Raw genomic sequence first — 25,153 nt, 5'->3', positions numbered from 1 at the left:
CCTGCTGCCTGCCCAGCCCTTGGAGGTCACAGCCCTCACCTCAGGGGTGTCAGTCTGGGCTGAACCCATGCTCAGGGTTCACCATGGAGTGACTCAGAGTCAGAGAGTTCAGGGCAGTGCTGGGGAAATGCACATGATGGATGCCCTTTGCTCCTCTGCAGCCAGTGCAGGCTTCCCCACCTTCTGTTCCAGATTGTCCTCTGCCCTCCTTCTCGCCCAGTTTGGGGGCTGACAGGGGCAGTGCCCAGTAACTGCGGATGACACTTCCCCATGTCACTTGCTGCATGAGAAAGCCTGTTCCCCAAGCCTTAGTGATCTGTGGACTTTGGAAAATCAAAAGCAACCGAGTGCTCATCCCAACTGTTCCCTGACTCCCTCTCCCCTGGGACCTCCCAGCCTTGCATCCCACGGAGCAATTCCCAGAGCAGCGGGAGTGTGAGCTGATGCATTGCAGTTGTGTTCTGCACGTGTGCAGAGGTGCCCCAGGGGCTGGCCAAGCGTGCCAGGATCCTGATGCCACAGCTGCCTCCCCCTGTACAGGGAGGAACTGAAAGTCAGTGGGGTTTCAGTGATGGCTGTGCATGGGTTTGAAGGAATTTTGTTCAACCAGGGCCTGAAGGAATCAGCAGTTTTCTCGTTAAGTTGCTCCATTTGACAGCTCCACGCTTCTGATTTTAGCACCAGCCCATGGGGTCAAAGAGCTCTGCTTGCACCCAGTGCTGCTGCAGGATGCCCATGTTTGAAGCAGCCTCCCAGTTCTGCAGAGTGGGATCAGGCCAGCTCTGCTGGCCCAAGGGATGTGAGGACACCTCATCAGTACTTGCTGTATGGCTGTGTGCCAGCCAGACCAGCCACCTTCTGCTGATAAATCCATTTTAAGGCAATTTTACTCCCCATTACATCACCAAACCCTTTCCCAAGGGGGTGGTGGAAGCCCTGCAGGCTGGGCAGGGGCCGGGTGAGCCTGGGTGGGTTTCCTGGAGCAAGCAGCCTTGCATTAGCCAGGAGCAGGATGGTTTAATAAATCATTTCCGTCTCTAATTTCTACTTCTCTATTCAACGCCTCTCATTTGCTGGTCACCAGAGGGGGAGGGAGGTCAGGGGAACCAGGCCTCCCCAGCAACCTCCTTCCTGCAGCTGTTGAAACAAAATCCAGAACTATAATAATCCCTATGTCCCTCCCTGGGGTACCACGGTGCCTGTGCAGCAGCAGAGGCGTTGGGGTGGTTGGGCTCACGGCCTCTGCTGAAGGTGCCAGGTGGTAAAGAGAGGGCAGAGAGGGCACCTTCCCTGCTTGGTGCTACAGAGCCACAAACATTCCCCATGGGCTGTGTCAGACACTTGGGAAAAGATCAGAAGTGTTGATATTGCTGAGCCTCGGGGTGTCACTGGTGCCCTGTCTCCTTCATGCTCCAGCAAAATGCATCCACTGGCTGCAAATCACCAAGCCAGAACAGGAGGGTAGTTCTCACCTTCCTACATTACCCCCACATCAGATCCTTGCTTGTTGCCTGACCCCAGGGGAGCAGCTGGGGCTGTCCCACTGCCTAGAATAGGAGCCAGAGTGCAGCTGCCATGCCTGATCCTGAGGTACCTCTGATCTCCCTGGAAAGGAGATCTCTCGGCCCCTGTGGCCTCCAGCAGTGCCCTGCCTGCACCCTCTGCCTGCAGCTCTTTCCTCTTGGCCACTTGCCCCCAGCATTGTTTCACAGCAGTTGTTTGGGTTGGCCCAGGTGCTGCCCTGTGTCCGCCTCAGCAATGAGGGCTTGGTTTATTTTGTGTCCTTTGTTTTGCAGCAGCAGCAAATGCCCCGGAGCAGCCAAGAAGAGAAAGATGAAAAAGAGAAAGAAAAAGAGAAGGAGGGAGAGAAGGAGGAAGACAAGCAGGAAACAGAAAATGACAAAGAAGAACTGACAAAGTAAGGACAGCCCTCCCTGCCTGGCTCCAGTGGGCTGGGGCTGCACTGGTGGAATGTGGTGATGGGATGCAGCATAGTCCAGGGCTGCCTGACCCCGTGCAGGACTGTGTGTGCCCACCTCACCTCCTCTGCAGGGAGGAAAAGGCAGATCCTCCTCCTCATTCCTCTTCCCTGCTGCTCCCAAACTGGGAAAGCAGCACGATATGGGGTTTTTTTATATCAACCCAATCAATCTGCAAAGCTCCTGTGATCCTCCAGCTTGTTCTGTTGTTACGAGAGCCTCTGGGAGCCAGAGGAGCAATCTGGGGGCAGCGGAGCACAGCACTTCACCTTTGGTGTTATTGATGTCACCGTGAGCACTCCCAGATGAAGAGCTCCAGCCAGCCCTGCCTCCCTCACACCGAGCATCAGCGCCGTGGCAGGGGAAGGTTGGCACGCAGACCGCTCGCTATCTGTAATGGGCTTAATACTTGGTTTAAAAGAACATCTGGCTTCATTATATCTAGGCTGCAAAGACATTTACCAGCAGGTCCCTTTCAGGAAGATAAATGAGGAGGAGGCAGGGATGAATTTGAATGGTCTGGTATTAAACCTGTCTCCGTCAGGTCTCTGCATGCACTTGGTGGTGGAGCTGCAGCCAGCTGCAGAAAGAAAACCCCACCACAAATCACCCCACTGCCAATCCCAGCCAGGAAAAGAGCCTGCGTCTGCAAAAAAACTGCAGACCTGCCCCCCTAAAAAACCAACAACAAAAAGAAAAATCCCCAGACACGTGCAGAGAATTAATTGCTTGACCTAAAAATCAGAACAACCAAACAACTTTTTTTTTTTTTTTTTCTTCCTTCTCTCGCTGTTTTTGCAGGGACAAGAACGACGACACGTCCGGAGAAGACAACGATGAGAAGGAAACGGTCACGTCCAAGGGCCGCAAAACCGCCAACAGCCAGGGCCGGCGCAAGGGCCGCATCACCCGCTCCATGGCCAACGAGGCCAACAACGAGGAGGCAGCCACGCCGCAGCAGAGCGCCGAGCTGGGTAGGTGGCAGGGGACGAGGGGACCCTGCCCTGGGCTGGGCTTTTGGGGTATCCATTGTGCTGGGATGGGACGTCAGCCTGCTCTGCTCCCCGCTCGCAGAAGAGGGAAATCCTTTGTGAAATGCTTCTTTCTGGGGAGTAGCAGTGATGGTTGTCTCTGTCACGTGAATTGCTCAGTGTGGTTCACCAGGATAAGTGGGGGCATTTGCAAGCCCGGGCTTTCCTGGCTGAGTGTTCGTGCGTTTTATGGCCTCAGAGGGAAAGTGTTGCAAAAGAGAAAAAGGGAAGCCTTCAGTCTTAGCAGTGCTTTGGCAAAGTTTTGTCCCTCCTACACTTGGAGCTGATTCCCTTTGCAGCTACTCTGGCTTCCCAGTCCCCTCAACCTCTGCATGGGACCCTGCTCTGCCCTCCCAGGCTTGCCTGAGTCTCTGCTGCTTCTCCTACCTGCTCTGTTTTCAAATTTGTCTGGAGCCTGAGCACCTGCATCCTGTGGCATCTGCTCCTCCTTGGCCTTGGGCGTTGGGCTGGTCCATTTCCATCCATGCCTGATACAGCAAAGAGTGCTGCCTGTACCGTGGCATCCAGGCACTGCACCAGCCCACAGCATGGCCATAGCCCTGCCATGCTGCCATGCTGGCCTTGGGCTAGATGGGAATTCATGGCAGCATCCACAGCCCCACACTGGGCACATCTGCCTCTGGCACCTGCAGCATCACTAGTTGCCACCCCAGGGAGCAGGCTCATGTATTGACTTACAGAAGCCAATGCATCGAGGAATTTGGCTGATTTTCCTATATTTTCTACTCTGTCAAAATACAGAATTATTGCTGTGCTACCTAAGGCAGGTAAAAATAAAAGCAGGGTGACTCCTCTCGGATTCCTTGCTCTGCAGTTTCTTGCTTGTGCTGTTCCATGTGCCATAAATCACGCGGAGGTGTTTCGCCTCCCTGTTCTCTGCTGACAACTGGCTGAAGCCTTGATTGCGAGCGCTCTGTTTTCATACAGGCGATATAAATAGTCCCCAGCACAACAGAGCCCTGCTCTCTCCCTCCAACTTGTTCAGCAATGCTGCAGAGAAGCAGCAGATAATGCCAGTAGCTTAGATGGGATTTTTTATCCTGGTATCTCAGAGTCCTTGATAAACTTCACTGCAAGCACAGTGAAAGCCTTTAGACCATGTTAAATTGGGAAAAAGGAATGGATCAATTCCAGTGACATATCTGAGCAATTGATTTCACTTTATGTCTCTCCAATAGCGCTTTAATTTAGGTTGGCTAAGAAAGTTATTGCATTTTAAATACCAATTGAACATTAAAAACCAGCACAAAACCGTATTGTGGTTTAACTGCAGTGTGCCGGAGCTCCCCGTGGGCATCTGTTTCATAACTGCACAACCTCAGGCAATGCCATTAATCAAACCAAACGGGCCATTTCTGTGACATTTCTGTACCATACAATAACAGCCATCACCAGCTGAGCCAAGGGCCTGCACGGCGTTGGGAACGCTCGCTTTTACGTAAACGAGCGCTGTGGCCCTGGCTGCGCCTGCTGCCAGGGGGAAGCAGTGAGGTATCAGTTTCCCTCCCTCTTGGCTGGTGTCCCAGGGGCAACACGGTTCTGGGGGAGGCAGTGACCTGTGCTGTCTTCCGGGAGGTGACACCTGCAGTCGTGCTCAGCCAGCTCTGAAGGAGATTCTTCTGCCCACTGCTGTGGGCATTGCAACTCATGCTGTCCTCCCACAGGGTCTCAGCTTCTTGTAGAGCTTCTTTGAAGATCCTTCTTTCTCTCCTTGCCTGTATTCTTTATCCTGAACCTATAAGCCTGTTTTCCATTCTGAAAGGACACTGTCAAAACATCTCTCATCACTGTTGGAATAATGCTTTGCCTGTTGTTTAGAGTAATAACCCCTTGGCAGCCTGAGCCGGAAATCTGTTTCCTTACCGAGTTGTTTTTTGTCTCTGACTCACACCCCAGTTTGTTATTGTAGGGTTTGCTCTGTGCCAGGCTGCCAGCAGGACTGGTGCATAGTGAAGGCTTTATACAGGACCTTGGTGTCCCCAGCACCTGCTTGGATTTGGGGAGAGATGCTGACACCCCTGTCAGCCTCCTGGCTGGAGCAGCATGTCCCCTTCAATGGGCACTGCTCCAGATAGGCCCCCACTGTTGCTGGAAGTAGCTTGGAGGTGCTGTCCAAGAGCCCAGGGATGGCACAGAGGGAGGCCGTGGTCACACAGCCAACACCCTTGTGTTGTCAGTGGCCAGCCCTGACAGATGCAGTCGGCCAAAGTCACCACTGAGGTGACGCCGTTTCTCCGTCTCTGATGGTCCCACCCTGCGTCTGCCTCCTCCAAGGCACGCAGCCCCAGCCAGCTCCATCTTAGGTACCTGTTGTTGGGCCAGCGTGCGTGCCACCATCAGCAGGAAATCTGCTGCCACTCTCAAGCCATCTGGCTTTGCTTCCAGGCCCAAAGTGGAGGTTTTGCATCACTGAGGTGCATCCCGAGGGGATGTTGTGCATGGGGTACTGTGGTGTGGGAAAGCCTCACGAGCCCGCACCGTGACAGCCTTTCTTGTGGGAGCACTTCTGCCCTGCTTGGGGTTTTGTCATGCCTCCAGGGGACAGGGCATGGGACAGGGTTTGGGTGTTGGGACACCTCCTCTGAGCTCACTGGGCTTGCTGGCTCCTGCTCACAGCTGACTGCTCTCTTTCCTTCTTCCTTCCCAGCTTCCCTGGAAATGAATGAAAGCTCTCGCTGGACCGAAGAGGAGATGGAGACGGCTAAAAAAGGTGAGACACTCATTTTCTTTCTTTTATCGGCTGTGCTGGAGCTTATCCAGCAACTGGGGATGGAAAGAATCTGACTGCTGGCTTTGGTGCAGTGTGGTGGATCCTGAGCTGTGGGGCCAGATCCTGCCTGTCCTGCTGTTGGTTTGTTCCCAGCGTGCCTCAGGGAGAGTGTGGGGAAGGCAGAGAATGGTGCAAGGAGTGTGCTCAGCTTCTCCAGCCCCAGGAGCTGTGCCAGCACCTGGGATGCCCGGGCTGTGGCTGGAGCCATGTGTGTCCCCCGAGGCAGGAGCTGGCTGTAGGAAACGGGGAAGGCACGTTGTCCATTGCAGTGTTGGAGCTGCTGGTGCCTGTAGCATGGGGTGTAGTTTCACCCCACTCTTCAGAGCTTTACGGCCTCGGTGTGATCTGTTCAAGGCACAGAGCAAGTGTCTGCCTGTGTTCACAGCTCTGGGATTCAGGGAGAGGACAGTGAACCCCAGCACTGCGCAGGCACATGTTGGGGAGCTCTCGAGAGCCAGGGCAGCGTGCGGTGACTTTACATCCTGGAGCTGATTCAGAGCCTTTGCTGAGACCGTTTTTAAAAAGTGCTGAGTGTAGCACAGCCCTTCTTGCCACTTCCCCTCCTCGTGCCGCTCCTGCGCCAGCCCTTTCACTGCTTTAATTTTTTGCCAAAGTCACGTCCTGTTGATGGGCTGTCGAGCTCACGTCCCCAGCCCGTGCATCCCGCTTGCGTTGCTGCCGACTCTCCTGGCCCGGAGAGGATTGTAAATGGGAAATTAAAATGGAAATGAGTGCTGTTCAGGGATGGCAAAGGCAAATAGGCGTGTTAGCAGGTTCAGCTCAGCTTGGAGAATGCACCTGCTGCTGGGATGGTGATTGCATGTTCTGGAGCGCCGGCTGCCCAGGTGCCGGTGGGAGCTGTGGACTTGGATTACTTTGCCTGTGAATATCCCAAAGTGTTTGGCTCGCTCGCCTTTAAGCTGTTCCAACCCTCTTTTACAACCCAGTGCCAATCCTGTGCATTGCTGAACAGGGCTCTCTATAGTCACAAAACTTAATAGATAGACTTTAATCAAGGAAACTGGCCTGGGGCCAGGTAATGGGGTGAGCAGATGCTGGCAGGGGAGGGTCGTTGGAGGGATATTTTCCGAGCACTGCTTTATTTTGGAGATCAGCATCTGGTTGTTAAAAAGTGCCTCTTGTTGTTTTATGCTGGATGGTGGAGGTGCGCTTAAGGAGTCTCAGCACCAGCTGCCAAAGCCTGTGTGAAGGGAGGATGAAGCGTGGGAGCATGCAGCACTATTCCAGCCCAGGGGCCTGGAGGAAGCAGGGAGATTTGCTGGTGTAAAGCCCAATGGCTGATTGTTTCTCCCTTCGTTACAACCTGGGAAACTGAGATTGCAACACCAGACTTCTACAGAAAAGCCAAATTCCCCTCTGCCAGGAAGCAGCCGCTTTAATGCTTCAAACTGGCTGTGTCTGGCATTTCCAGGGACCTGCGTGCTGGGGGTTTCCAACTCACAGCAACTGAAACTCCGGAGGTAACCTCAGAGGCTGCAGGAGGCGGTGGCAGAGCTGCTGCCAGCACGCCTGGGCAGGGGCAGAGGGGGTGGTGACCTGCTCAGGCTGGGCTCAGAGACACAGGCGCACTCCTCCTCATCATAAGGACTCGGCCACCCAAGGCACCCTCCTCCATACTGGTACCAGTAAGAGCCCGTAGCTGGCTGGTTTAGGGGGTTCAGCAAGATGTGAGTCCCAGGGAAGGTCAGCCCTACCACCCCGGGGTATTTTGGCAGATGGGGACAGTCAGTGACCTCTGCTCCTAGCACTTGCCAACCAGGAGATCAGCCTGGCCCTGCTGTCCATGCCTGGGTTTCGTGTGTGGGGCATAAAACTCCATGTCATTTGTGTTCAGGGAGGTGAGAGAAAACAGCCCTGGGACAGAGAGGCAGCAGAGCTGCCTGCTCTCCTCCAGAGTCACGGAGCTGCACAGGGAGTTTCCAATCAGGAGAAGGCAGGATTGTGTCTGCCAGGGGAGACAATGAAGGGGAGTACCGTGTTACTAAACTTAAATAGGGGAACAAAAACCCAGCAAGAGGAAAGTTCTTGCTTAATGACATTTTCATTATGCAATAAACTTCGATTCAGTACTCTGTCAAAATGTGCAGAGATTGGGATAACGATGGGGGAATGTGTTTTTCTTGATATTATCTCCTTGCACCATTGCTGTGATCCTTAAAGCAGGAGGTTTTGATTTACCCGGAGTTGCTGGAGGATTTCCCCCTTCCCTTCCCAGGCCGGGAAGCAGCAGCACCCACGGCTTTGCTGCCGGGCAGGGTGCAGAGGCATTCAGCAGCAGGATGGGGCTGCTCCTTAACAGGCAATGTTGAGGCAGTTCCTGCCTTTGGGGGACCTGCTGGATGAGCCCACGCAGGCAGGAGTTCAAGGTGGGCTGGAAGGGGGTCCGAGCAGTGGCTGAGCCTCGGCAGTGGGTGGGTTTATTGTCCCTCCCCAGCCCCTCCACTGAGTGTCAGCACTGGTGCCAGAGGTTCAGGGCAGCTGCCCTGGAGCTGAACTCGATGAACCGGGAGGTTTCCACATGACCTTTGTTAGTCTTTAAAGTCTGGTACCTGTTGTCGCCCGGCTCGGGGTTTTCCCGTGGTGTCTAACAAGTGGTTTTGTTCTTTGAAAAGAGGCGGGTGCAAGTGGCAGGTCCTTGCTGAGGTCCTCCCTTGCCCTGCCCAGGCTCTGTGCTCCTTGTCCTCAGGGCACAGCCAGCCTGGGGCTCTTTATGCCTTTTCCCACCCTGAAGACATGGGATGGAGTCAGGTGATGAGGCATGATTGTAAAATACTGATGACAGAGAGTTAAATAACCCATGAAAACTCCTATATAGTTCCTTTTGGGTAGATATAAAATATTCCCTTGGATACCAAAGGCACTCTTTTGAATGCTTATTTTCAGTGCTGCCAGCAATTCATCTGAGTTTTGGACTGACCTGAACCATTTTTTCCCCCGTCCTGTTCTGTTTACAAAACTAAAATAAAGTCAGCCACCTTGCATCACCTCTGAAATGCAGGAGCTGGCTGGGTGATGGTGGCGAGCTGGCAGCTCCTTACTTTCCTCCTTTTGTCTCCCCTGTGCTCATGTTGGAGCCTTCCCTTCTCCCATCAGAGGTATTTACAACTGTAAAAACCTGCTGATAGTAGTAAAAGTGGGCTGGAGAAACTGGTTTGCAGCCCATGCCCATCACCGCACGTTGTCCTTCTGGTGGCCTTCGGGGTGAGAAGTGCCTTGGGGTCTCCCACTCAGGTGTCCTGTATCCAGGCAGGGTGCAAGGGCAGTCCAGAGCAAGGAGAGCCCAGCCTGGCCATCCAGTGTCCACAGCCAGAGTGCCGTGGGTGCCTGGTGTTTGTCGTGAACTCTGTACAAAGCAACGTGGTGAAAATTATTTGGATGGGGCAGATTGGGTGCCAGGAGGGCACGACTGTGTCCAAGGCTTAAATTAGCCACACTTGCCCTGAGTGAGGCTGTGATTGACTGCAGTCTCATCCCTGCCATTCCAGGCTGGTGCTTGGCTGCCTTTCAGCCAAGGTGTCACCCCCGGGACCATGCCTGTGCCCCCAGAGCTGCACTTTCTGCCACCATTGGTTGAATGTTTCTCGAGTGTGTAGGAGCAAACTGCGAGGATTTGCTTAGTGAGTGTCAGTGAATGGAATACAAAAGGCCTGTCAGGAGGAACTGCTGGGTAATTACTATAATTTGCTGCCTACATTTTAATTTTGAGTATTATTTTTTCAACAATAAGGGAGCGGGAATAGTATCTGAACCAGGTGAAAGAAGAGAGCTGGGCCTGCCAGCAGTGGCTGCTCCATGTGTACTCACTGCCATGCTGGACCAGAGGGGATGGCACAACTCCAGGAGTGGGCATCCTGAGGGGATCTTCCTGTCCCCTTCGTGTCAAAGGATAGGACACAGCAAAAAAGAAAGGCTGTGGCAGGAGTAATAAAACCAGGCAGGTCTGCGGTCAGGGCACAGGGCTCAAGGTTTTGCAGCAGGTGGATGCAGTGGCATAGGAATTATCCATTTCAAAGGGGAGACCTGGGAGCTGAGGGTCCCCAGCCAGGGCCAGCAGAGAGGGGACATTGCACTAGAGCTGAGCTGGTCCAAGATCCCAACTCTTTGTTGGTCAGGTACCCACACCTTGTTTGGTGACACTGCGTCCCTGCAGAGAAGTGGCATGATGGGTGTGAAAGGTGCTGGGAAGTTCAGCTGCAAGCTCCCTTGTAGGACACATCAGAGGTGTGCTTGTGTCCAGCCACCAAATGAGAGGTCCACTGGGAGCACAGCAGGCTGGTGCCAGCATCACCTGAAGGAAGGAAGGGCATCACCCACCACGGTGGCAAGAGCACACCGAGCTGGCTGCCTGTGCCATGGTCCCTCCAGCAGCACCCCAGCACCTTTGGGGATGTGGGCTCACCACCACACACCCTCCACACTGCTTCAGCATCAGCAGCCTGGCGTGCACCTGGCTCTGCCGCCCACTGATCCATGGCCCCATGGCCCAGGAGAAGTTACTCACCTTCTCTGAGCCTCTGCAAAGCATCCCAAGGCTTTTGGGATGCCTTGGGTGGTGTCACTGACTCCGTAGGGCTGGTCTTTCTCCAGAACAGAATTGCAGCACATTTTGGCGGTGCCGTAGCCAGAACTGCCTCCCTGTTCACTCCCAAGAGGGTGTGTGGGTGCAAGAGGTACTGGAGGATCATACCAGGTACCGTCAGGCGTAGGGAGTGATATCACTTAGTTTTTCCCTTATAACCTTGCTCTGTTAATCCATGCGAGCTCCCATTAAGGGACCCTTTTACGGGCTCTCCCCGCCCTCACCAAGCCCAGGGTGGAGCTGGGCAGCCGTGCCAGAGCGCCTTGGAATGTCTCTAGTAAAAACCCCGAGCTGCAGAGAGCCGAGGGGGTGCGAGCCCGCAGCCCTCGCCCGCCGCGCTGCCCCTCCGGGTTTCTTCTCAGCTCCCCGAGATGCCGAGCACGGTACCCCGCTCTCCGAGCTCCTCTTCCTTCCAGCCTCCACTTGCTGCACGGGAGCAGAGGCCCCGGTCTGCCCATGGCGACACCGGTGCCAAAGCTCTCTCCGTCCATCCCTGCTGTGCCAGGGCAGCGGCTGCGGGGCCGCGGTGTCCCGAGGTGTCCCTAGGCTCCACAGCACCCCGTCGGTGCGGCACTGGGCTCGCCGGCGCGCACGTCCCCAAAGAAAAGCGCCTTTGATTCACTTGAGAGCGGAGAAAACTATTAGCCAAGCTTTGTTTTCCTGGATCCCTCCCCCTGCCGCTGACATTCAGCCGAGAGCGAGGGAGACAGAAAGTGAGCGAGGGAGGGCGGGAGCGGGTGCCAAGCGCCGCACCCCTTGTCAGCTTGGGTCAGCGCCACGTTCGTTATTAATGCTCTGTCTAGAGGTCACATTCAGATGCAACGAGCCCCGGGTCAGCCAGAGGAACAGATTAGAGCTTGCTCGCTGCTCCGCCACATACCGACGGCACCGGCTCCCCGTCCCCGGGCTGGCAGGAGCGGAGCTGCCGCGCTCCCGCCCCTTCGCTTTTCTCCTGCCTTTTTTTTTTTTTTTTTTTAATTATTATTATTTCTTGGCAACGTCGGGCATCTCCTGAAACTGCACAGTCTCCCTATAGCCCCGAGCTGCTGAGCAAGGAGATGAGGTAGGGGAGAAAATACTGGCGGCGCTTCCATCCACCTTAACAACCGCGGCTGCAGCCGGCTGGAACGCTCCGGCGGGCGAGCGGAGGAGAGCGGAGAACGCGGTTCGCTCCGAAGGGAAGAGCTCTGGGGCCGGAGCATGTGTTCCCACCAACTTCTGCCATCGGGGTCAGGAGTCTGCCGCCTGTGACCTGGTTTCCAGCCTCGGTGCCCGTTTGCTCGCCGCTCCCGGCCGCCCATGGCTCTGAAATCCTCTCGCCCCCAGGATTTAAGGAACCGGCTTTGCTTTCTTCTCTGTCTCCGGCTGCTGCGAGGGAGCGAAAGCGAAATGCGTGGGGAGGGTGCGAGCGGAGCACTCGCAGCGCTTTGCCGCGGGCTGCCGTGCCCGGGGGGGCTTTGAAGAAGTGCCCTGAGAGCCGTGTCCTTCCCAGCCCACCCGCTGCACACTCCGGGTGTGCTCCCTGCCCGCCGGAGCACGTAAGTCGGGTGTTGGGGTCCGAAGGATGGGGTTAACCTCGAGGTTGTGTGTGGCTGCGTGCCTGCGGCAGAGCCTGCGTCCGGAGCCCCCGCCCCGAGCCGAGGAGCTCAGCCTTCCTGAGGATCTGATAACTCGGTTAGTCATAGTTTCAGTTGCGATGTGGAACCAAGGGCTGGTGCTGCCGTGCCGGGCTGGAGTGCGGGGCAGGGGGAGCAGGCTCTGGGAGTGGTGGCTCTGCTGGAGGAGCTCATGGAGATGGGGTGCCTGGCGAGCCGGGAGCTCACCGGGGGTGTCTCGGCTGGTCCCTCCCGAGTGTGCAGATAACTACAGCGTGGGAAGCAGGTGTTGCTGCTTCGCTCTGGTTTCATGTAGAAGAAGAGTGGCGGGGCTCCCTGCTGGTCCCGCGGGCAGGGGCTGCAGGCAGCCTCCTCCTCCTCCTCCTCCCAAGCAGTGGCCACCTGCCCTGCTGCAGGCTCCTTCAGCAGTGTCCTGGTGAGCAGGGGCACAGCCAGCCTGGGCAAGGGGAAGGACAGCCAGGAGCTGGCATTGCCTGTGGCCGGTAATGGTCACACCACGCTGGGGACCACTCACGCTGACATCCATCACCCCCCCAGCCATGAGCTCTGCCATGCCAGCTCCTGCCTTCTGGCATCTTTCCTGCCACAGCACCCGTGCTCATGGCACATCCACACCGCTGCCAGTGTCTTCGTTTCAGCTTTGTCCGGGGCACACAATCAGCCTTGGCCCGGCTGTCACACTTGGTGCTGGGCCACCAGTGTGCTGATGAGCAGAGGGACAGAGCTGCTTGTTTGCTTTGGAAGGCAGCAGTGGGTTGTGTCAGAGGGGATGGGTTGTGACACTGGGGACTGTCCTGTTTTCCCCTGCGGCATTCAGCAACAGCAGGGGGAGGACTCTTGCCCCACTCGTTGCCTCAGGATTGGTGGCCGGATGTGATTTTTTTTTATAATTTTTTTTAAGAAGTCCCAGCCCATCAGCGGGGTGACAGAGGTCGTGGGTTTGGCTGAGCGAGGCTGGGAGTTGCAGAGTTAAAGCTCAAACTTGTTTCTTGGCTTGCCAGGGCCTTTCTGGTGCTCAGTGCATGTGATGCCTCGTACATGCAATTTGATAAGCCTGGTGCTGGGACGGGCAGGATACAGGCACCAGCTGGATGTTAACTCCTGCTGTGCTGGGTGCTGCTGGTTTTCTCCAGGACCTGGGAAGCAGGGAGGGGGATTTCATCTCTCTGGGGGCACATGGTGTGAGGGCAACCATACCCTCAGCCCCCACGCCGTGCCCTCCCCTTGCCTGGGCTCACAGAGCAGATCCTGGGGTGCGTCCTTTGGGCCTGGTTGCCTGTGGCTGTGCTGAGATCAGCCCATCCCCTGGGGTTTGTTGTTGAAGCAGAGGTTGGGCTGCCACTTTAGGGCCAGGCTGACACATGGCAGCAGCTTGGCAGGAGGCTGGCAGCAGGGCTAGGGCACAGCTGCAATGTTCCCAGGCATGAGCAGAGCCATGCCAGGAGCCCCAGTGTGGGACTCACCATGGTCCCAAGCTCTGTGGTGTCAGAGCAGCCAGGGAGGGGCTTGGATGTGGAGCCAGTGGTCAGTGCCCACTCCCAGCCACACAGGGCTCTGTGGTTGGTGGCCTCTGGGCAGAAAGTCCCTCAGCAAAGGAGAAAGATGTTCTTAGCAGGTTCATCCTGTGCTGGCTTTCATCTTGAAGTTACCTTTCTGTGGCAGTATAGTAACTCTGGACTTACAGACTCTGCATTCTGTGCCCTCACAAGGTGCAGGGAAGGGGTAAGGAGCTGTTGGCATGATAGTGGCATCACATGGGCAGTCAGGAGCAAGCCAGGCTGGCAGTGTCCCACAGGCTGGTGGCAGCTCCAGCCCCACAAGACACCACACGAAGGACCAGCCACACAGCAGGAATAACTGCAGGCAGTAAGAAAGAAATGTCTGGAAAATCTGGATGGCTCTTTCACAGGTCACCTCCAGGATCCTGGGGTGCCACTGCACCCATCCCTGGGCTGTGGTTGTAACTCCTACCTCCATCTGCAGGGCCAGGGGTGCCCAGATACCCCTGCAGAGATGGCAAGGACACGGGGTGCTGACTGTCTCCTTCCTCCTCCTCATCCTCCTCCACCCTGCTGGGTTGGCCCCACGTTCGGGTGGCACCATCTGGCCAGGATTGCCAGCCCTTGGTGTGATGCCTGACCTGGGAAGCTGCTTTTGCTCATGAGCCTGTGATCAGCACTAATCCCCTGGCACACCTCTTCCCAGCCAGGGACATCACCCGGGCTTCCCTGCCAGCACACTGCCGCTCACCTGCCCAGGCTTCCCTCCCCTTCCCCACCAGGGCTGTGTGCCTTGGGGTGGGAAGAGCCGTTGCTTTGTGGTCAGGGCTGAGAGCAGCTGTCCCAAGTTCTCCTGGGCGTGCCAACACCTGCTGCAGCCGTCCCAAGGGACAGGGAGCTCTGCTCGGCCTCGTGACTGCCGAGACGCGGCTGTGGGACGCGTTTTATTCCAGAGACGGTCAGCACAGCGCCTTTTTCCCCTTTGGAAAGAAAAACAGGCTCTCATAGGTCATCCCCTGGTCTAGAAGCCATTCAGACAGGTGCTGGTGAGCACATTGTTCCTGTGGAGTTTGGCTTGCACGGAGGAGGTTTCCTGTCCTGTGTGGATAATGGTGCCCTTGTGTGAGTGCTTCTGGTGTCAAACCTTTGTCCTCTGTGCCTCCTCCACCTGCAGGTCTCCTTGAGCATGGGCGGAACTGGTCGGCCATTGCCAGGATGGTGGGCTCCAAGACCGTGTCGCAGTGCAAAAACTTCTACTTCAACTACAAGAAGAGGCAGAACTTGGACGAGATCCTACAGCAGCACAAACTGAAAATGGTGAGAGCCCTGTCCCAACCTGCATTGGGCGCTGGGGATATTTCCTAGCAAGGGCTTGGGTGCTTCCCACAGCCCAGGGCGGCCTTCGTCATGTTGGGTGAAAGCTGTGGGGACTGTGGAGGGGCACGGGAAAGGGTTGTCCACCTGTCTGTCCACCCGTCTGTCCCCCCTGGGAGGTCTGGATGAGGCAGAGCTGCTGCCTGAGTGTCTGGAGCGTGGCTGGTACATGGGGAGATAAGGAGCAGGGCTGTGTTGGCCAGGATGCAAGTTCTGATTGCTGTGCAAATACTTTGTTTCTGGTGAGATTGTGCTGTTCCGCCCTGGTGAGCAGAGAGCCCAGCTGGGCCACGCGGGTCTGTGCCTTGCAGGTTCTGCAGTTACCTGCAGTAAACTGCTTTGGTTTGCCCCAAAGGAAATCAGAGATTTAGGACAATGTGAGGAAAGCCTGGCTGTGAAAGAGGTTTTCTTCAGCACTCCAAGTAGATGTGTACACCTCTCCGTGCCTCAGTTTCCCCTTCAGATGGGGCTAATGCTGCTTCTTTCCTGGCATGTGGTGCAGGGTGTGAATGTAGTGGGGCTTGTTTGGTGTTCTGGAGATAGCTTGGACTGCTAAGAGACACTAAAGATTATAATTATTTCATTTGTAGAGTATCCTGGGGTTCCCAGTTTCTGGCTAATAGAATTCACATGGCTAAACCCCCAAGGGGTGCTTTGAAAATGCAAGGGACAATGTTCAATGCAGGAATCTTTCCAAGCAAGCTATTACAGCAAGAGTAAAAAGAAAGACAGGAAAACATTCAATGACTCACCCAGGAATTTAATATCCTAGTCAGTCTATAGGAATGAGAGAAAGAGAAGACATCGGCGATTCTTTTTTATTAATTCTCTATGCACAGAGACACTCCTGTGTTCCCATGTTTCACCGAATTGTTTTTAGAAACAAAGCAAACAAACTATATAAAAGACCCCCAGACCCATATAAAGGCTAGAATGAAATATTCTGTGAAATGTACATCAAGCCCTCTGAATATAAAAAGTTACATTAGAAAGATATCATTGTTCATTACTGGGGAGAATCTGAAATAAGATCATACGGCTTTGCTGGCAGTGGAGCCGGTGTGTATTCATTTACTCTGCTCCCTAATGTTGCAGAAATTATATCACGGAAGTGTTTTTCTGCAGAACCACATTTTTCCCTGCATCCATCCCTCCAAGGCAGCCGCTAGACTTCTCCAGTCTAATTGCTCACTCTCACTTGCAGTTTATATCAGCATCATCATTTTATTTTTCGAGCATTGGAGGCTGTGGGATTCAGTTGTGGAGAAGAACAATGAACATTCAGCTGTTATTTATTGTACTCTATTGTTTTGTGGCAACAGCAGATGCCAGAAAGCTGAATAAAATGAAAGAACAACTGAGATTAAATTGCCATGAACCTTCCTTCCTGACTCTTAAATATATAATCCCAAGCAAACTGAGCCTCCAAATCTTATCCTATAGCCAGTATCAGCCATGAGCTCTGTGGAGGAAGCACTTGTGGAGTAGCGTGGCATCACTTAGTTTTGCCATGACATCCACAGATTATTCCCTGACCTCACCACCACCAGCTATTGCTGATCATGTGCAGGGAAATGCAGTGGCTCTGCTTTTCCTCCTCACGCTAAATGAGAGTAAACTTAATTAGCAGATCTCATTCATTTCCCAAATGGGGCTCGTTAATATTGTAGCCTCCTCTTCCAGGTAGGTGTGAGAGCAGGATTCAGCAGCGTGCAGGTGGCTCTGAGGAGCTGTGTGACCGGTGTGGGCTGGGAAACAGACACGGAACCAGCCGGCTGCACCCTGGGACAGGCAGCCTGTTACTGCTGGGGCAGGGTCAGGCCACCTTGAGGCTTCACTTTATCTGCCCTGCTGTGTGTTTTGGCTTGGTTTCACTGCTGCGCCGCTCAGATGTGTCCCAGCATCAGCGTCACTTAGCCTTGACCTTCAGCACACTGCACTCGCTAATCTTGGCATTTAAGGAAAGCAGGGCATCGGCAGGCACGCTGTCCTCGGAGCTGCTCCTTCTGCTAGTGGCTGGAGATAGGCCCTGTCTTCACTGGGAGCAGTCTCTGGTGTGACTGTCACTTTGGTCTGCTGGGCTTGTTTTGGCTTGTGCAGGAAAGAGAGGATAACTTGTGCCAGTTATCCCCAGGGCTGGGGCTGGTCCTGCTTGGAGACCAAGTCCTGTGGACCTCCTCTGAGCAGCATTCCTTTAATTCCTTGCTTTTTTGGATGATGCTGGCTTTGCACAGCAAAAATGCTTCAGGAGTGTGCTCTGTTGGCCTCTGCTTCTGGGAATGAGTGTGTCTGACTTGCCTTGGTCCTGCTGTTGGGACGGGCTCAGCCTGATGGGAGGTTCCCATCAGGGTGGTTCCTGTTGGTAGCAGGGTTTGGGAGCTGTTTGGGTTGTTGCTGCCACATCAGGTGGTGAGTGCAGGGAGAGGCCAGAATTGTCGGGAAGGCCCAGAAAGACATTGAGGAGGAGGAGGCATGGAGTGACCCCTCGTGCAGGGTTCTTGCTGTGCTCAGTGTATATCCTCAGTGGTCTTGGTGAGTCAGAATGCTTGAGTAGCACCAAGTCCTGGGTGCTCCTCATGAAATACCTGGTGGAAGGTAGAGGAGCAAGACTGCACAAGGAGTCTGGAACTGTAGGCGTGATAAGAGACAATGTGGTGGACTTGAACACATCTCTTGATGCAGGCAGGATCTGCTGCCTGTATTTCACATAATTTCCCCTAAATACCAGTTTAATTATTTCCCAAACCCCAGCAGTGGGGTTTGCCAGGAGAGGGACCCACGGTGCCTCTGGGGCCGCTCACTGCTCTGCTCTGCTCTGCTCTGCCAGCAGCTGCCAGCCCCAGGCTCTGGCCAAGTAGGGTGCTGAGGTAGAGGCTGGTTCCCAGCTAATTCCCAGTGAGGAGCCCGCTCCTGCCCGCGGCTGAGTCACGGACCCGTGAGTAAGAGGCAGAGAAGTCTTTGCCATAGTAACGTCGGCGCTTTGTCACTGCCTCAGCGTGATGGGGAACTGCTGCTTCACACAGGAACGTGCGGGGCTGAATCGCTGCCGGGGCAGCACCAGGACACCACCGGCAGGGCTGGGCTGGAGAAGGGGAACCACAGAGCCTGGCGTTCCTCCCTCTGCCTCTCTGTGCCTGCACAGAGCCGCTTCTCAAGTGCCTCTTTTCCCTCTCTCCTGCCCAGTTTGATAAAAATAGATTTTGAGCAAGCAGCGTTTCCAAGCAAAAAGCAGTTGTATTTGTTTGTTTTATCTGGAAGTTTTCTAAAGGATTGAAAAGTTGGGGGTGGGGGAAGGGGGGGGACCAGCTCTTCCCAGCACAGAGATCCAGCAGCAAAGTTAACGTTTCCACCACGGCTTTATCTTTTCATCCATGTAAATAAACGTCCTACACACGTCACTCATGTGGGGTTTGCAGGGAGAGCCGGAGATGATGAGCCTATTCCTACTGGTAATATTTACTCAAGCAACAAGAGCAGGAAACAATAGCAAAGCCGAGACTTTTCCTTTAGGTCTGCAGGAGGGAGCAGCTGTCCACACCCTCGTGGCTGTGGCACGTGCTCCAGCCAGGAGGGAGGGTTGGGGCTGTCTCAGGGCAAGCCAGGACACCAGGAAGTCACCTTTGGGATGCCGTGCTGCACTGAGCTTGCCCACTGTCCACCGGTGACAGCTGCCCTGGCATGGCAGTCAAAGTTCTTTGGCAGCACCTGCCAAAGGGGTCATGAAAGCAGGTGCATGAAAATGTTGGCTGGGCCGTATCTGGGGCATCAGCTCTGTTATCTGCAGATAAGCATCAAGTCTCAGCCATGCATGTTTGTGTAGCTGGCGGTAGAGCCTGGAAATGCGCAGGACCAACATGTCACACGTGTGTCATGAGCAGACATGTGACCCCCCAGGCTCTTGCCAGCCCTGCACTGGTGACCTCTGCATGCTTGCCCCTTGTCCACGTATCTGTGCCATTCCTCCCCTGAATACTGAGGCTGGAGCTCCCTGTGGGGCCAGGCTGACCATTGCAGAGCAGTGAAAAGTTTTTGGCCAGGTGACACCACACTGCCAGCCGTTCAACAGGTGAGCCTGGTCCCAAAGCCTGGTGCTCAGAGGGTTTACCCAGGGCAGGGAGTCGCTGGCAGTGTCCCTCTTGACCCACTGGGCAGGACCAGTGCTCTCTGCTGTCCCATAACTCCCCGTAGGCTTTGCCTCTCACCATTGTTGCTCTTCTTCAGGAGAAAGAAAGGAACGCCAAGAGGAAGAAGAAAAAAGGCGCGGCTGTTCAGAACGAAGAAGCCGCCTTCCCTCCCGCAGCTGAGGACGAGGAGATGGAGGTGTCAGGGACGAGTGGCAACGAGGAGGAGATGGCAGAGGAGGCAGAAGGTGAGGCAGGTGGGGGCTGTGGCAGGGAATGGGCTCAGCTCCTCTGGCTTTGCTGCCTGGTCACGGCAGAGGCACCGTGCACGGCCTCTCTGGGATTGCACTCTCAAGGGGTCTGTCACCCCAAAGTCACACCAAGGTGATGGTGTCTCACAGCACTCGTGGCATCTTGGATGCCTCTGGATTTCACGCTTGCAAGGAGTGCCCTGGATCATTGCCCTCCTCCCGTGTCTGTCTGGACAGATGGCTATTTTGGGAGCCCTTTGGTTTCTGATTTCCGTCAGTGCGCTTTCCAAGAGCACACAGCCTCCCAGGACCTCCTGTAAATCACATTTCTTGGTGTTTTGCTCCAAAGGAGGGTCCCTGCATGCTCTTATCCACCACTGTGAGCTCTCTTGGAGCTTATCACGGACTCAAGGAGAGATAACCCACCAAGGTCTGTCCCCATCTCATCAGGGCACTGCTGCTTTCCTGGGCAGTGGAGCTCCCGGAGCCCAGCACTGGAGAGAAGGCAGGAGAAGCCATGGTCTGCCACCAACCAGGCTGATGCACCTTGGTGGGCTTTTCCTCCTCCTTTCCCTTTTAAGTCATCATTTTTCTCCCTCCCAGCCATACCAAAGAAAGGAAAGAACTTGAAAGTGACAATTTTCAGCTATTTATCGCTTAGAAAGCGCAGCAGTTTGGAGTTCAGAGAAAATGTGCACAATTTTCCAACAATGCCCATTTGACTTCTGTCAAAGTAATTTAATAACTTAACCAGCACTCTGGCACCACACTGGTTCCTGGCCTTAGCACCCAGGCTAATGGGACTTGAAATGGGAAATCTTTTCAAATCATCCTTGTGAGTGACTCATTACAAGGCAGATTCCAGGTAAATCTTTGTGCGAGGTGATACGTGACTCACGGGAGCAAAGTAAAAGGTAGTTACTGCTCTTTGTAAGAGTGCCTGAGAGGAAACAACATGATTTTGAGATTACAGATCTCTTGACATGCTTCTGAGCCTTACTCCCCAAGCATCGGCTCTTGCTCTGCTGCTGGGGTGCCCTACAGAGCTGTGGAAAAGCATGAGGGGCATGAAAAATGTAATGGGCATGGAAGTGCCAGAGTGGTGTTACACAGGAGATGGGCACTGGCCCCAGGGTGACATTTGGGGATACTCAGACAATACCCTGCATTTCAGGGGCCATGTGGCCAATCCAGGGACAGGGGGAAAGACTTAATGTGGGAATTATGGCATAGACTATGGATTCAGCATCTGGAGGGAATGCAAGAAGTCTAGAGCTTGGCTGAGTTTGGGATGAGCCACTGTTGAGTGTCTCAGGACAGCATTCAGAGTAGCATCAAGTGGCAGTTGGGAAGAGTTTTGCCAAACACACTGTGAGCCTTGTCCTGGCTGGGTGATGGGACACCTCAATTCTTGTTTGCAAGTGAGTAAGATTGGAGAAGACTGAGATTCCTGATGAGTGTGGTTCGATTTCACTCTGGGGACAGATGGATGTGCTCCGATGTACAGCTTTTAGGACACAGTCCCTCTGTGGCACTCCTCTCACCAGCATTTGAAAGTTGTCTGAGCTGCTGTGGAGGGAGGCAGGTCAAGGAATGCATGTGAGGAAGCCTTTGGGGCATGAGCGTGAGAGCCCTGTCCGGTGGGGACGCGCTGGGATGGGACTGTGGAAATCTCCTGGTGTTCCTGGCCCTGGCCATGTTTGTCCGGCCGAGCCTTGGAGGGAGTGATCCTCTCCCCAGCTGTAGAAACAATCTCTTGGCAGCACCTAACCCTGAGCAGTGCATGGACGCTTGTGCTTCCAGCTCACATCAAGCTGCTGGTGGCAGGTCTGGGAATGATCCTTCCCATGTAATAATTAACCTGTCCTGCAGCACTGCCAGCGCTTTCCTTTCGCTGACCCTGACCTCCTTTCTTCTGCCACCAACAACAAACACGTGTAGTGTTTTGGGATGATCCCAGCTGCTCCAGGGGTGGCAGAGCCAGGGAGACAGGTGATGTAAGTCAGCGAGTAGGGTGCCTGGTCTGAGGCAGCTGATCATGTGCCATGGGTAAGAGGGCAAGAAGGGAGCAGATCTTGTCCTGCCAGACCAGCCAGCAGCCAGGGTTTTCCCTTAACATCCAGCTTCCCAGTCGCTTAGTCTGCAGGCTTTTGGGCGTGTGATTTTGTGTTTGGGTGGGGGTTAACAGTCGTGCTGGGCAAGCAGAGAGGCCCCCAGAACAGCCCTTTGCTTAGCAGGCTCTGGATCTGGGGATCCCAGCACAGTTCTCCCAGCCCTGGGATCATCTCCCCCTCAGAGGAACGAGGGCGTTCTCTTCCCAGGGGAGGGGGTGGAGGCAGCGATATGGGAAGCAAAAATCTCAGGCTGATCCTTATTTTTATTTCTTCCCTTTTCTCAGCTGCAGTAAATAACAGCTCCGACACCGAGAGCATTCCCTCGCCAAGGCCCGAAGCCAAAGAAGGAGGCGAAAACGGGGCCAAGGCACCACCCGGGCCGGGAGGTGACGCCGGCACAGAACCGGCAGTCAAGTGGGAAGAGGCTCCAACGCCCCCCGGCGCTCCCCCCGCTCCCCCTGCCAACCCCGCTCCTGCCGCCAGCCCCCCACCGGAGACGGCGCCCGAGGCTCCCAGCAGCGAGGAGAAGGTGCCCGAGGAGCTGGTGGTGGACGTGGTGAAAACGGAGGAGCCAGAGGAGAAGGCGAGCGAGGAGCCCTGCAAGAGCGAGGTGAAGAAGGAGGAGAGCGAAGAGAGCCAGGAGAAGGACAAGGGGAATGACAAGAAGGTGGAAAGCGGCGTCAGCAGTGCGGGGATGGCAGGGACGGAGGGGACGCCCAAGGCTGAGAAGAAGGAGAGCCACAAGGGCAGCAAAGGCCCCGGGGTGAACCCCGACAGCGACTCCAGCGCGACCTGCAGCGCAGACGAGATGGATGAGCAGGACGCTGTGGACAAGAGCAGGTAGGAGCGGGGGACAAGGGGACAAGGGCATGACCCAAGGGCCAGATGAGCTTTTCCATTGTGTCACAGTGCCCATGGGTGCCTTTGTAAGCTCCTCCTGGGGAGTATCAGTGCTCAGGTGCTCTCCCAGGCAAAGGGACAAAGGGACTTCCCAGCTGTGTCCCCATGTGCCCCCAGCCCTTTGGCTGTTGCTTCCAAAGGGGCTGTGACACAACAAGCAGTGTGATGTCCCAACGCACAGGTGCTTCTAGGACATGGACGTGGGCAGATGTTGGGTGCAGAGCCACTGCATTTGCTGGTGGCAGCTGCCCATCTGGGTGACGCAATGGAGCGGGGTGTGCTCTCAGGGACAGTGGAGTTGTGCTGGTTTGCCAGCATCCGGGGCTGGGAATGGTTTCTGTCTCAGTTGGCATTGGCAGGAGAAAAGTCGCGTCAAGGATGCCTTTTTACTGCAAGAGGGGGCGAGCTGCTCCTTTGGCAGAGATGTTGCTGAGATCTGTAGGGGCAAATTATCCATCCTGGCTATAAAGGCAGGAGAATGTGGTCTGTGTGAGCTTTCCTGGGGCCATGCCAGTGGGTCTTCACCTGAGCCACTGCAGTCCCAAGCCCTCCACCCACCCCTAGGTCTGGCAGCCAAGAGCGCCTCAGACCCTTCATGGATGGCTCTTGGGACAGGGAGGAGAAACACTGGCCTCCTCCTTGGAGAAACATCTTGCTCCCCTCCCAGCTTTTCCCACAGGGCCCTCCCCACCCAAGAGCCTCACACATGGAGAGAGGGTTTTCCATTTTTTAAAGAATACATGTGAATACACACAGCTTTGTGGCACTGAATTTTATGATGGCTCCTGGGCCAAGTGGGACTCCTGTGTACACCCTGCCATTGTATGTAGGGGCAGCTATCCCTCTTTGACTCAGAGCTGGGCAGGGACTGAAGGCTGGCATCCTGCATCCAGTGTCTTGCAAGCCTTCTGTGGGCTCACAGGGAGCAATGTGGCAGCAAGATGGGTGCTGCCAGGCTGGGCAGGCTGTGGATGTGTGCAGCGCTGTGGATGGGGTTGTTGTAAAAGCAACTGAGCAAAGTGATGAGATGAAGTCAGAGGGAGCTGGTGTGCATCCCACCGCTCCAAATGGCCTCTGTGTTTCCCCTGTGGTTGATGCAGGAGCCAGTGGATGAGCGCTGCTGGTGTGGGAGCATCCTCTGGGGTGCAGCCCCTCACTGCCAAGCAGCTGGAGCAGCGCAGGCGGTGCCAAGGGGTGGTGGAGGTGCTGCTGGCCAGCCCCGTGGCAGGGCTGAGGCCTCTTGGCTGCAGTGCTCCTCTCCAGCAATGGCCAGAGTCCAGCACCACCCCTCCCCACCCTCCCCGGCTTCCCAGACAGGAGAAAACCTCCCAGTAAGGGAGAGTGAGGCCAACAGGGCTGTCCTCCTCCAGTTTAACATTAACCCAACCAAAAGCAGGGCAGCAGTGGCTTGCACCAACTTCTCAGCAGCAAAGAGAAGCAAAGAAGCAAATCCTCTTGGGAACAACTTTTCCATCGCGGCTCCTCGCTGAGTCAGCTCCTATCTCGCTTGTCAAACAGTTACCAGCTTCCAGGAATATTAAACACCAAACAGGCATCCCGAGCTCCTGGGCCACTCCTCTCAGCCGGTGTGGTGATGAGGCGCGGGCGATAGCAGAGCCTGCTGGCACGGGAAGGCTGCAGCTGACGCTGGCATCAGGCGCTTCCCAACCCAGAAGCACCCACAGGGTTGATCCTCAGCTGGCTCAGAGCTTTTGGCTCCCAGTGGGGACTCGGTGGCCTTGCCAGCTGTAGCTGTGCTCCCTTGCCTTCCCCGTGGGCCCGGGGCTGCCGGGCCGCGGGCGTTGGCGCTGCCGCAGCGTGACTCGCGCGGAGCGGGGCCGCGGTGCCGCGTGAGCCGCCCCGTCACCGCATCACCCGATGCTCGCCCACCCACCCAGCGCCAGCGGGGCGTGGGTGCTCTTCCCTGCGCTTGTGAAAGCATCAAGCTGTCCCCGGCATCTCCCAGAAGAGGACAGAGGGTGGCTGGGGTGTCCCCGCGGTGAGAAAGGGAAGGGTTCAGAGTAGGGGCAGTCTTTTTTTGGTCCTCCTGCAGTTCGCGCTAGCAAAGACATGTCCAGGATTGAGGAGGCGCAGCCTTAACTCATCCAGGCTGAAGGAGGCAGCTGGTTGTCTGTGGTTCCATGCAGCGAGTGCTGCAGGAGGGCTGCTGCAAGCACAGCCAAGATGTGGTTCAGCAGGAGGTCACGCCAGATGGGGACATGTGAGGGAGGCCACACACAGCTACCACTGCAGACCTGCAGCATGGTGAGGAGACACCTGCACCGACCATCCCGGTGCTGCACGTCCCATTGCTGGCTCTGCTGTAGGTGCAGGGACTCTGCCAGGCCAGTGCCACATTGGAGCCATGTCTCTGGCTTAGGGGAACCCGTTTTGGAGCTCTGATAGCCACTGCCTTTGCACAACTACTGTGGAGTCATGTTTGGCTGGGTCATGTGTCAGGGTGTTGGATCATCTGGAAGTTAAATAAGTCCCCATCCGTCTCCGTGGCAGAAGGAGAAAGAGTATGGGAAATGCAGTGTCATGGTCATCCCCAAAGCTTGATGCCTGGGAGGGGACATTTCCATACTGCTGAGGCTCAGCTGTGAGCCTGCCAACCCCTTCCTGCTCTGACTCTTTTCCCATCCTTCCCAATGCCATCAGCCATCTTAAGGCGCTGGTCCTTGGGTTTGGGAGGTGCTGGGTTGGCAGCAAGTGGATAAGAATTGTTCAAGAATTGTTCACACGGTGATTACCAGAGCAAAGCACCCAACAGACATCCCATTGTCTGGCGCAAGATCTGCCGGGAGGGACGTAATAAATTAGGCAATTTGCATATTAATGAATTTAATACTGACTTTGGCTTCCCAAGCATCAGGA

The 25,153-nt window shown here is 55.3% G+C and overlaps 1 protein-coding gene across 1 annotated transcript in view; it reads left to right on the top strand.

The window, feature by feature from the left end:
• NCOR2 (nuclear receptor corepressor 2) overlaps positions 1-25,153 on the top strand; it is a 226,323-nt gene that overhangs the window by 169,399 nt on the left and 31,771 nt on the right. Inside the window, exons 15-20 of the mRNA XM_066561983.1 lie at positions 1,797-1,918; positions 2,781-2,953; positions 5,679-5,741; positions 14,691-14,833; positions 19,112-19,259; positions 21,661-22,216. Coding sequence (XP_066418080.1) covers positions 1,797-1,918; positions 2,781-2,953; positions 5,679-5,741; positions 14,691-14,833; positions 19,112-19,259; positions 21,661-22,216 — 1,205 coding nt within the window. The remainder of the gene's footprint in view (positions 1-1,796; positions 1,919-2,780; positions 2,954-5,678; positions 5,742-14,690; positions 14,834-19,111; positions 19,260-21,660; positions 22,217-25,153) is intronic.

The sequence above is a fragment of the Molothrus aeneus genome, chromosome 18 (genome assembly GCF_037042795.1).
Source record: "Molothrus aeneus isolate 106 chromosome 18, BPBGC_Maene_1.0, whole genome shotgun sequence".
Taxonomy (NCBI): Eukaryota; Metazoa; Chordata; class Aves; order Passeriformes; family Icteridae; genus Molothrus; species Molothrus aeneus.
The sequence above is the reverse complement of the archived record's forward strand: the minus strand, read 5'-3'. Positions and strand labels throughout refer to the sequence as shown.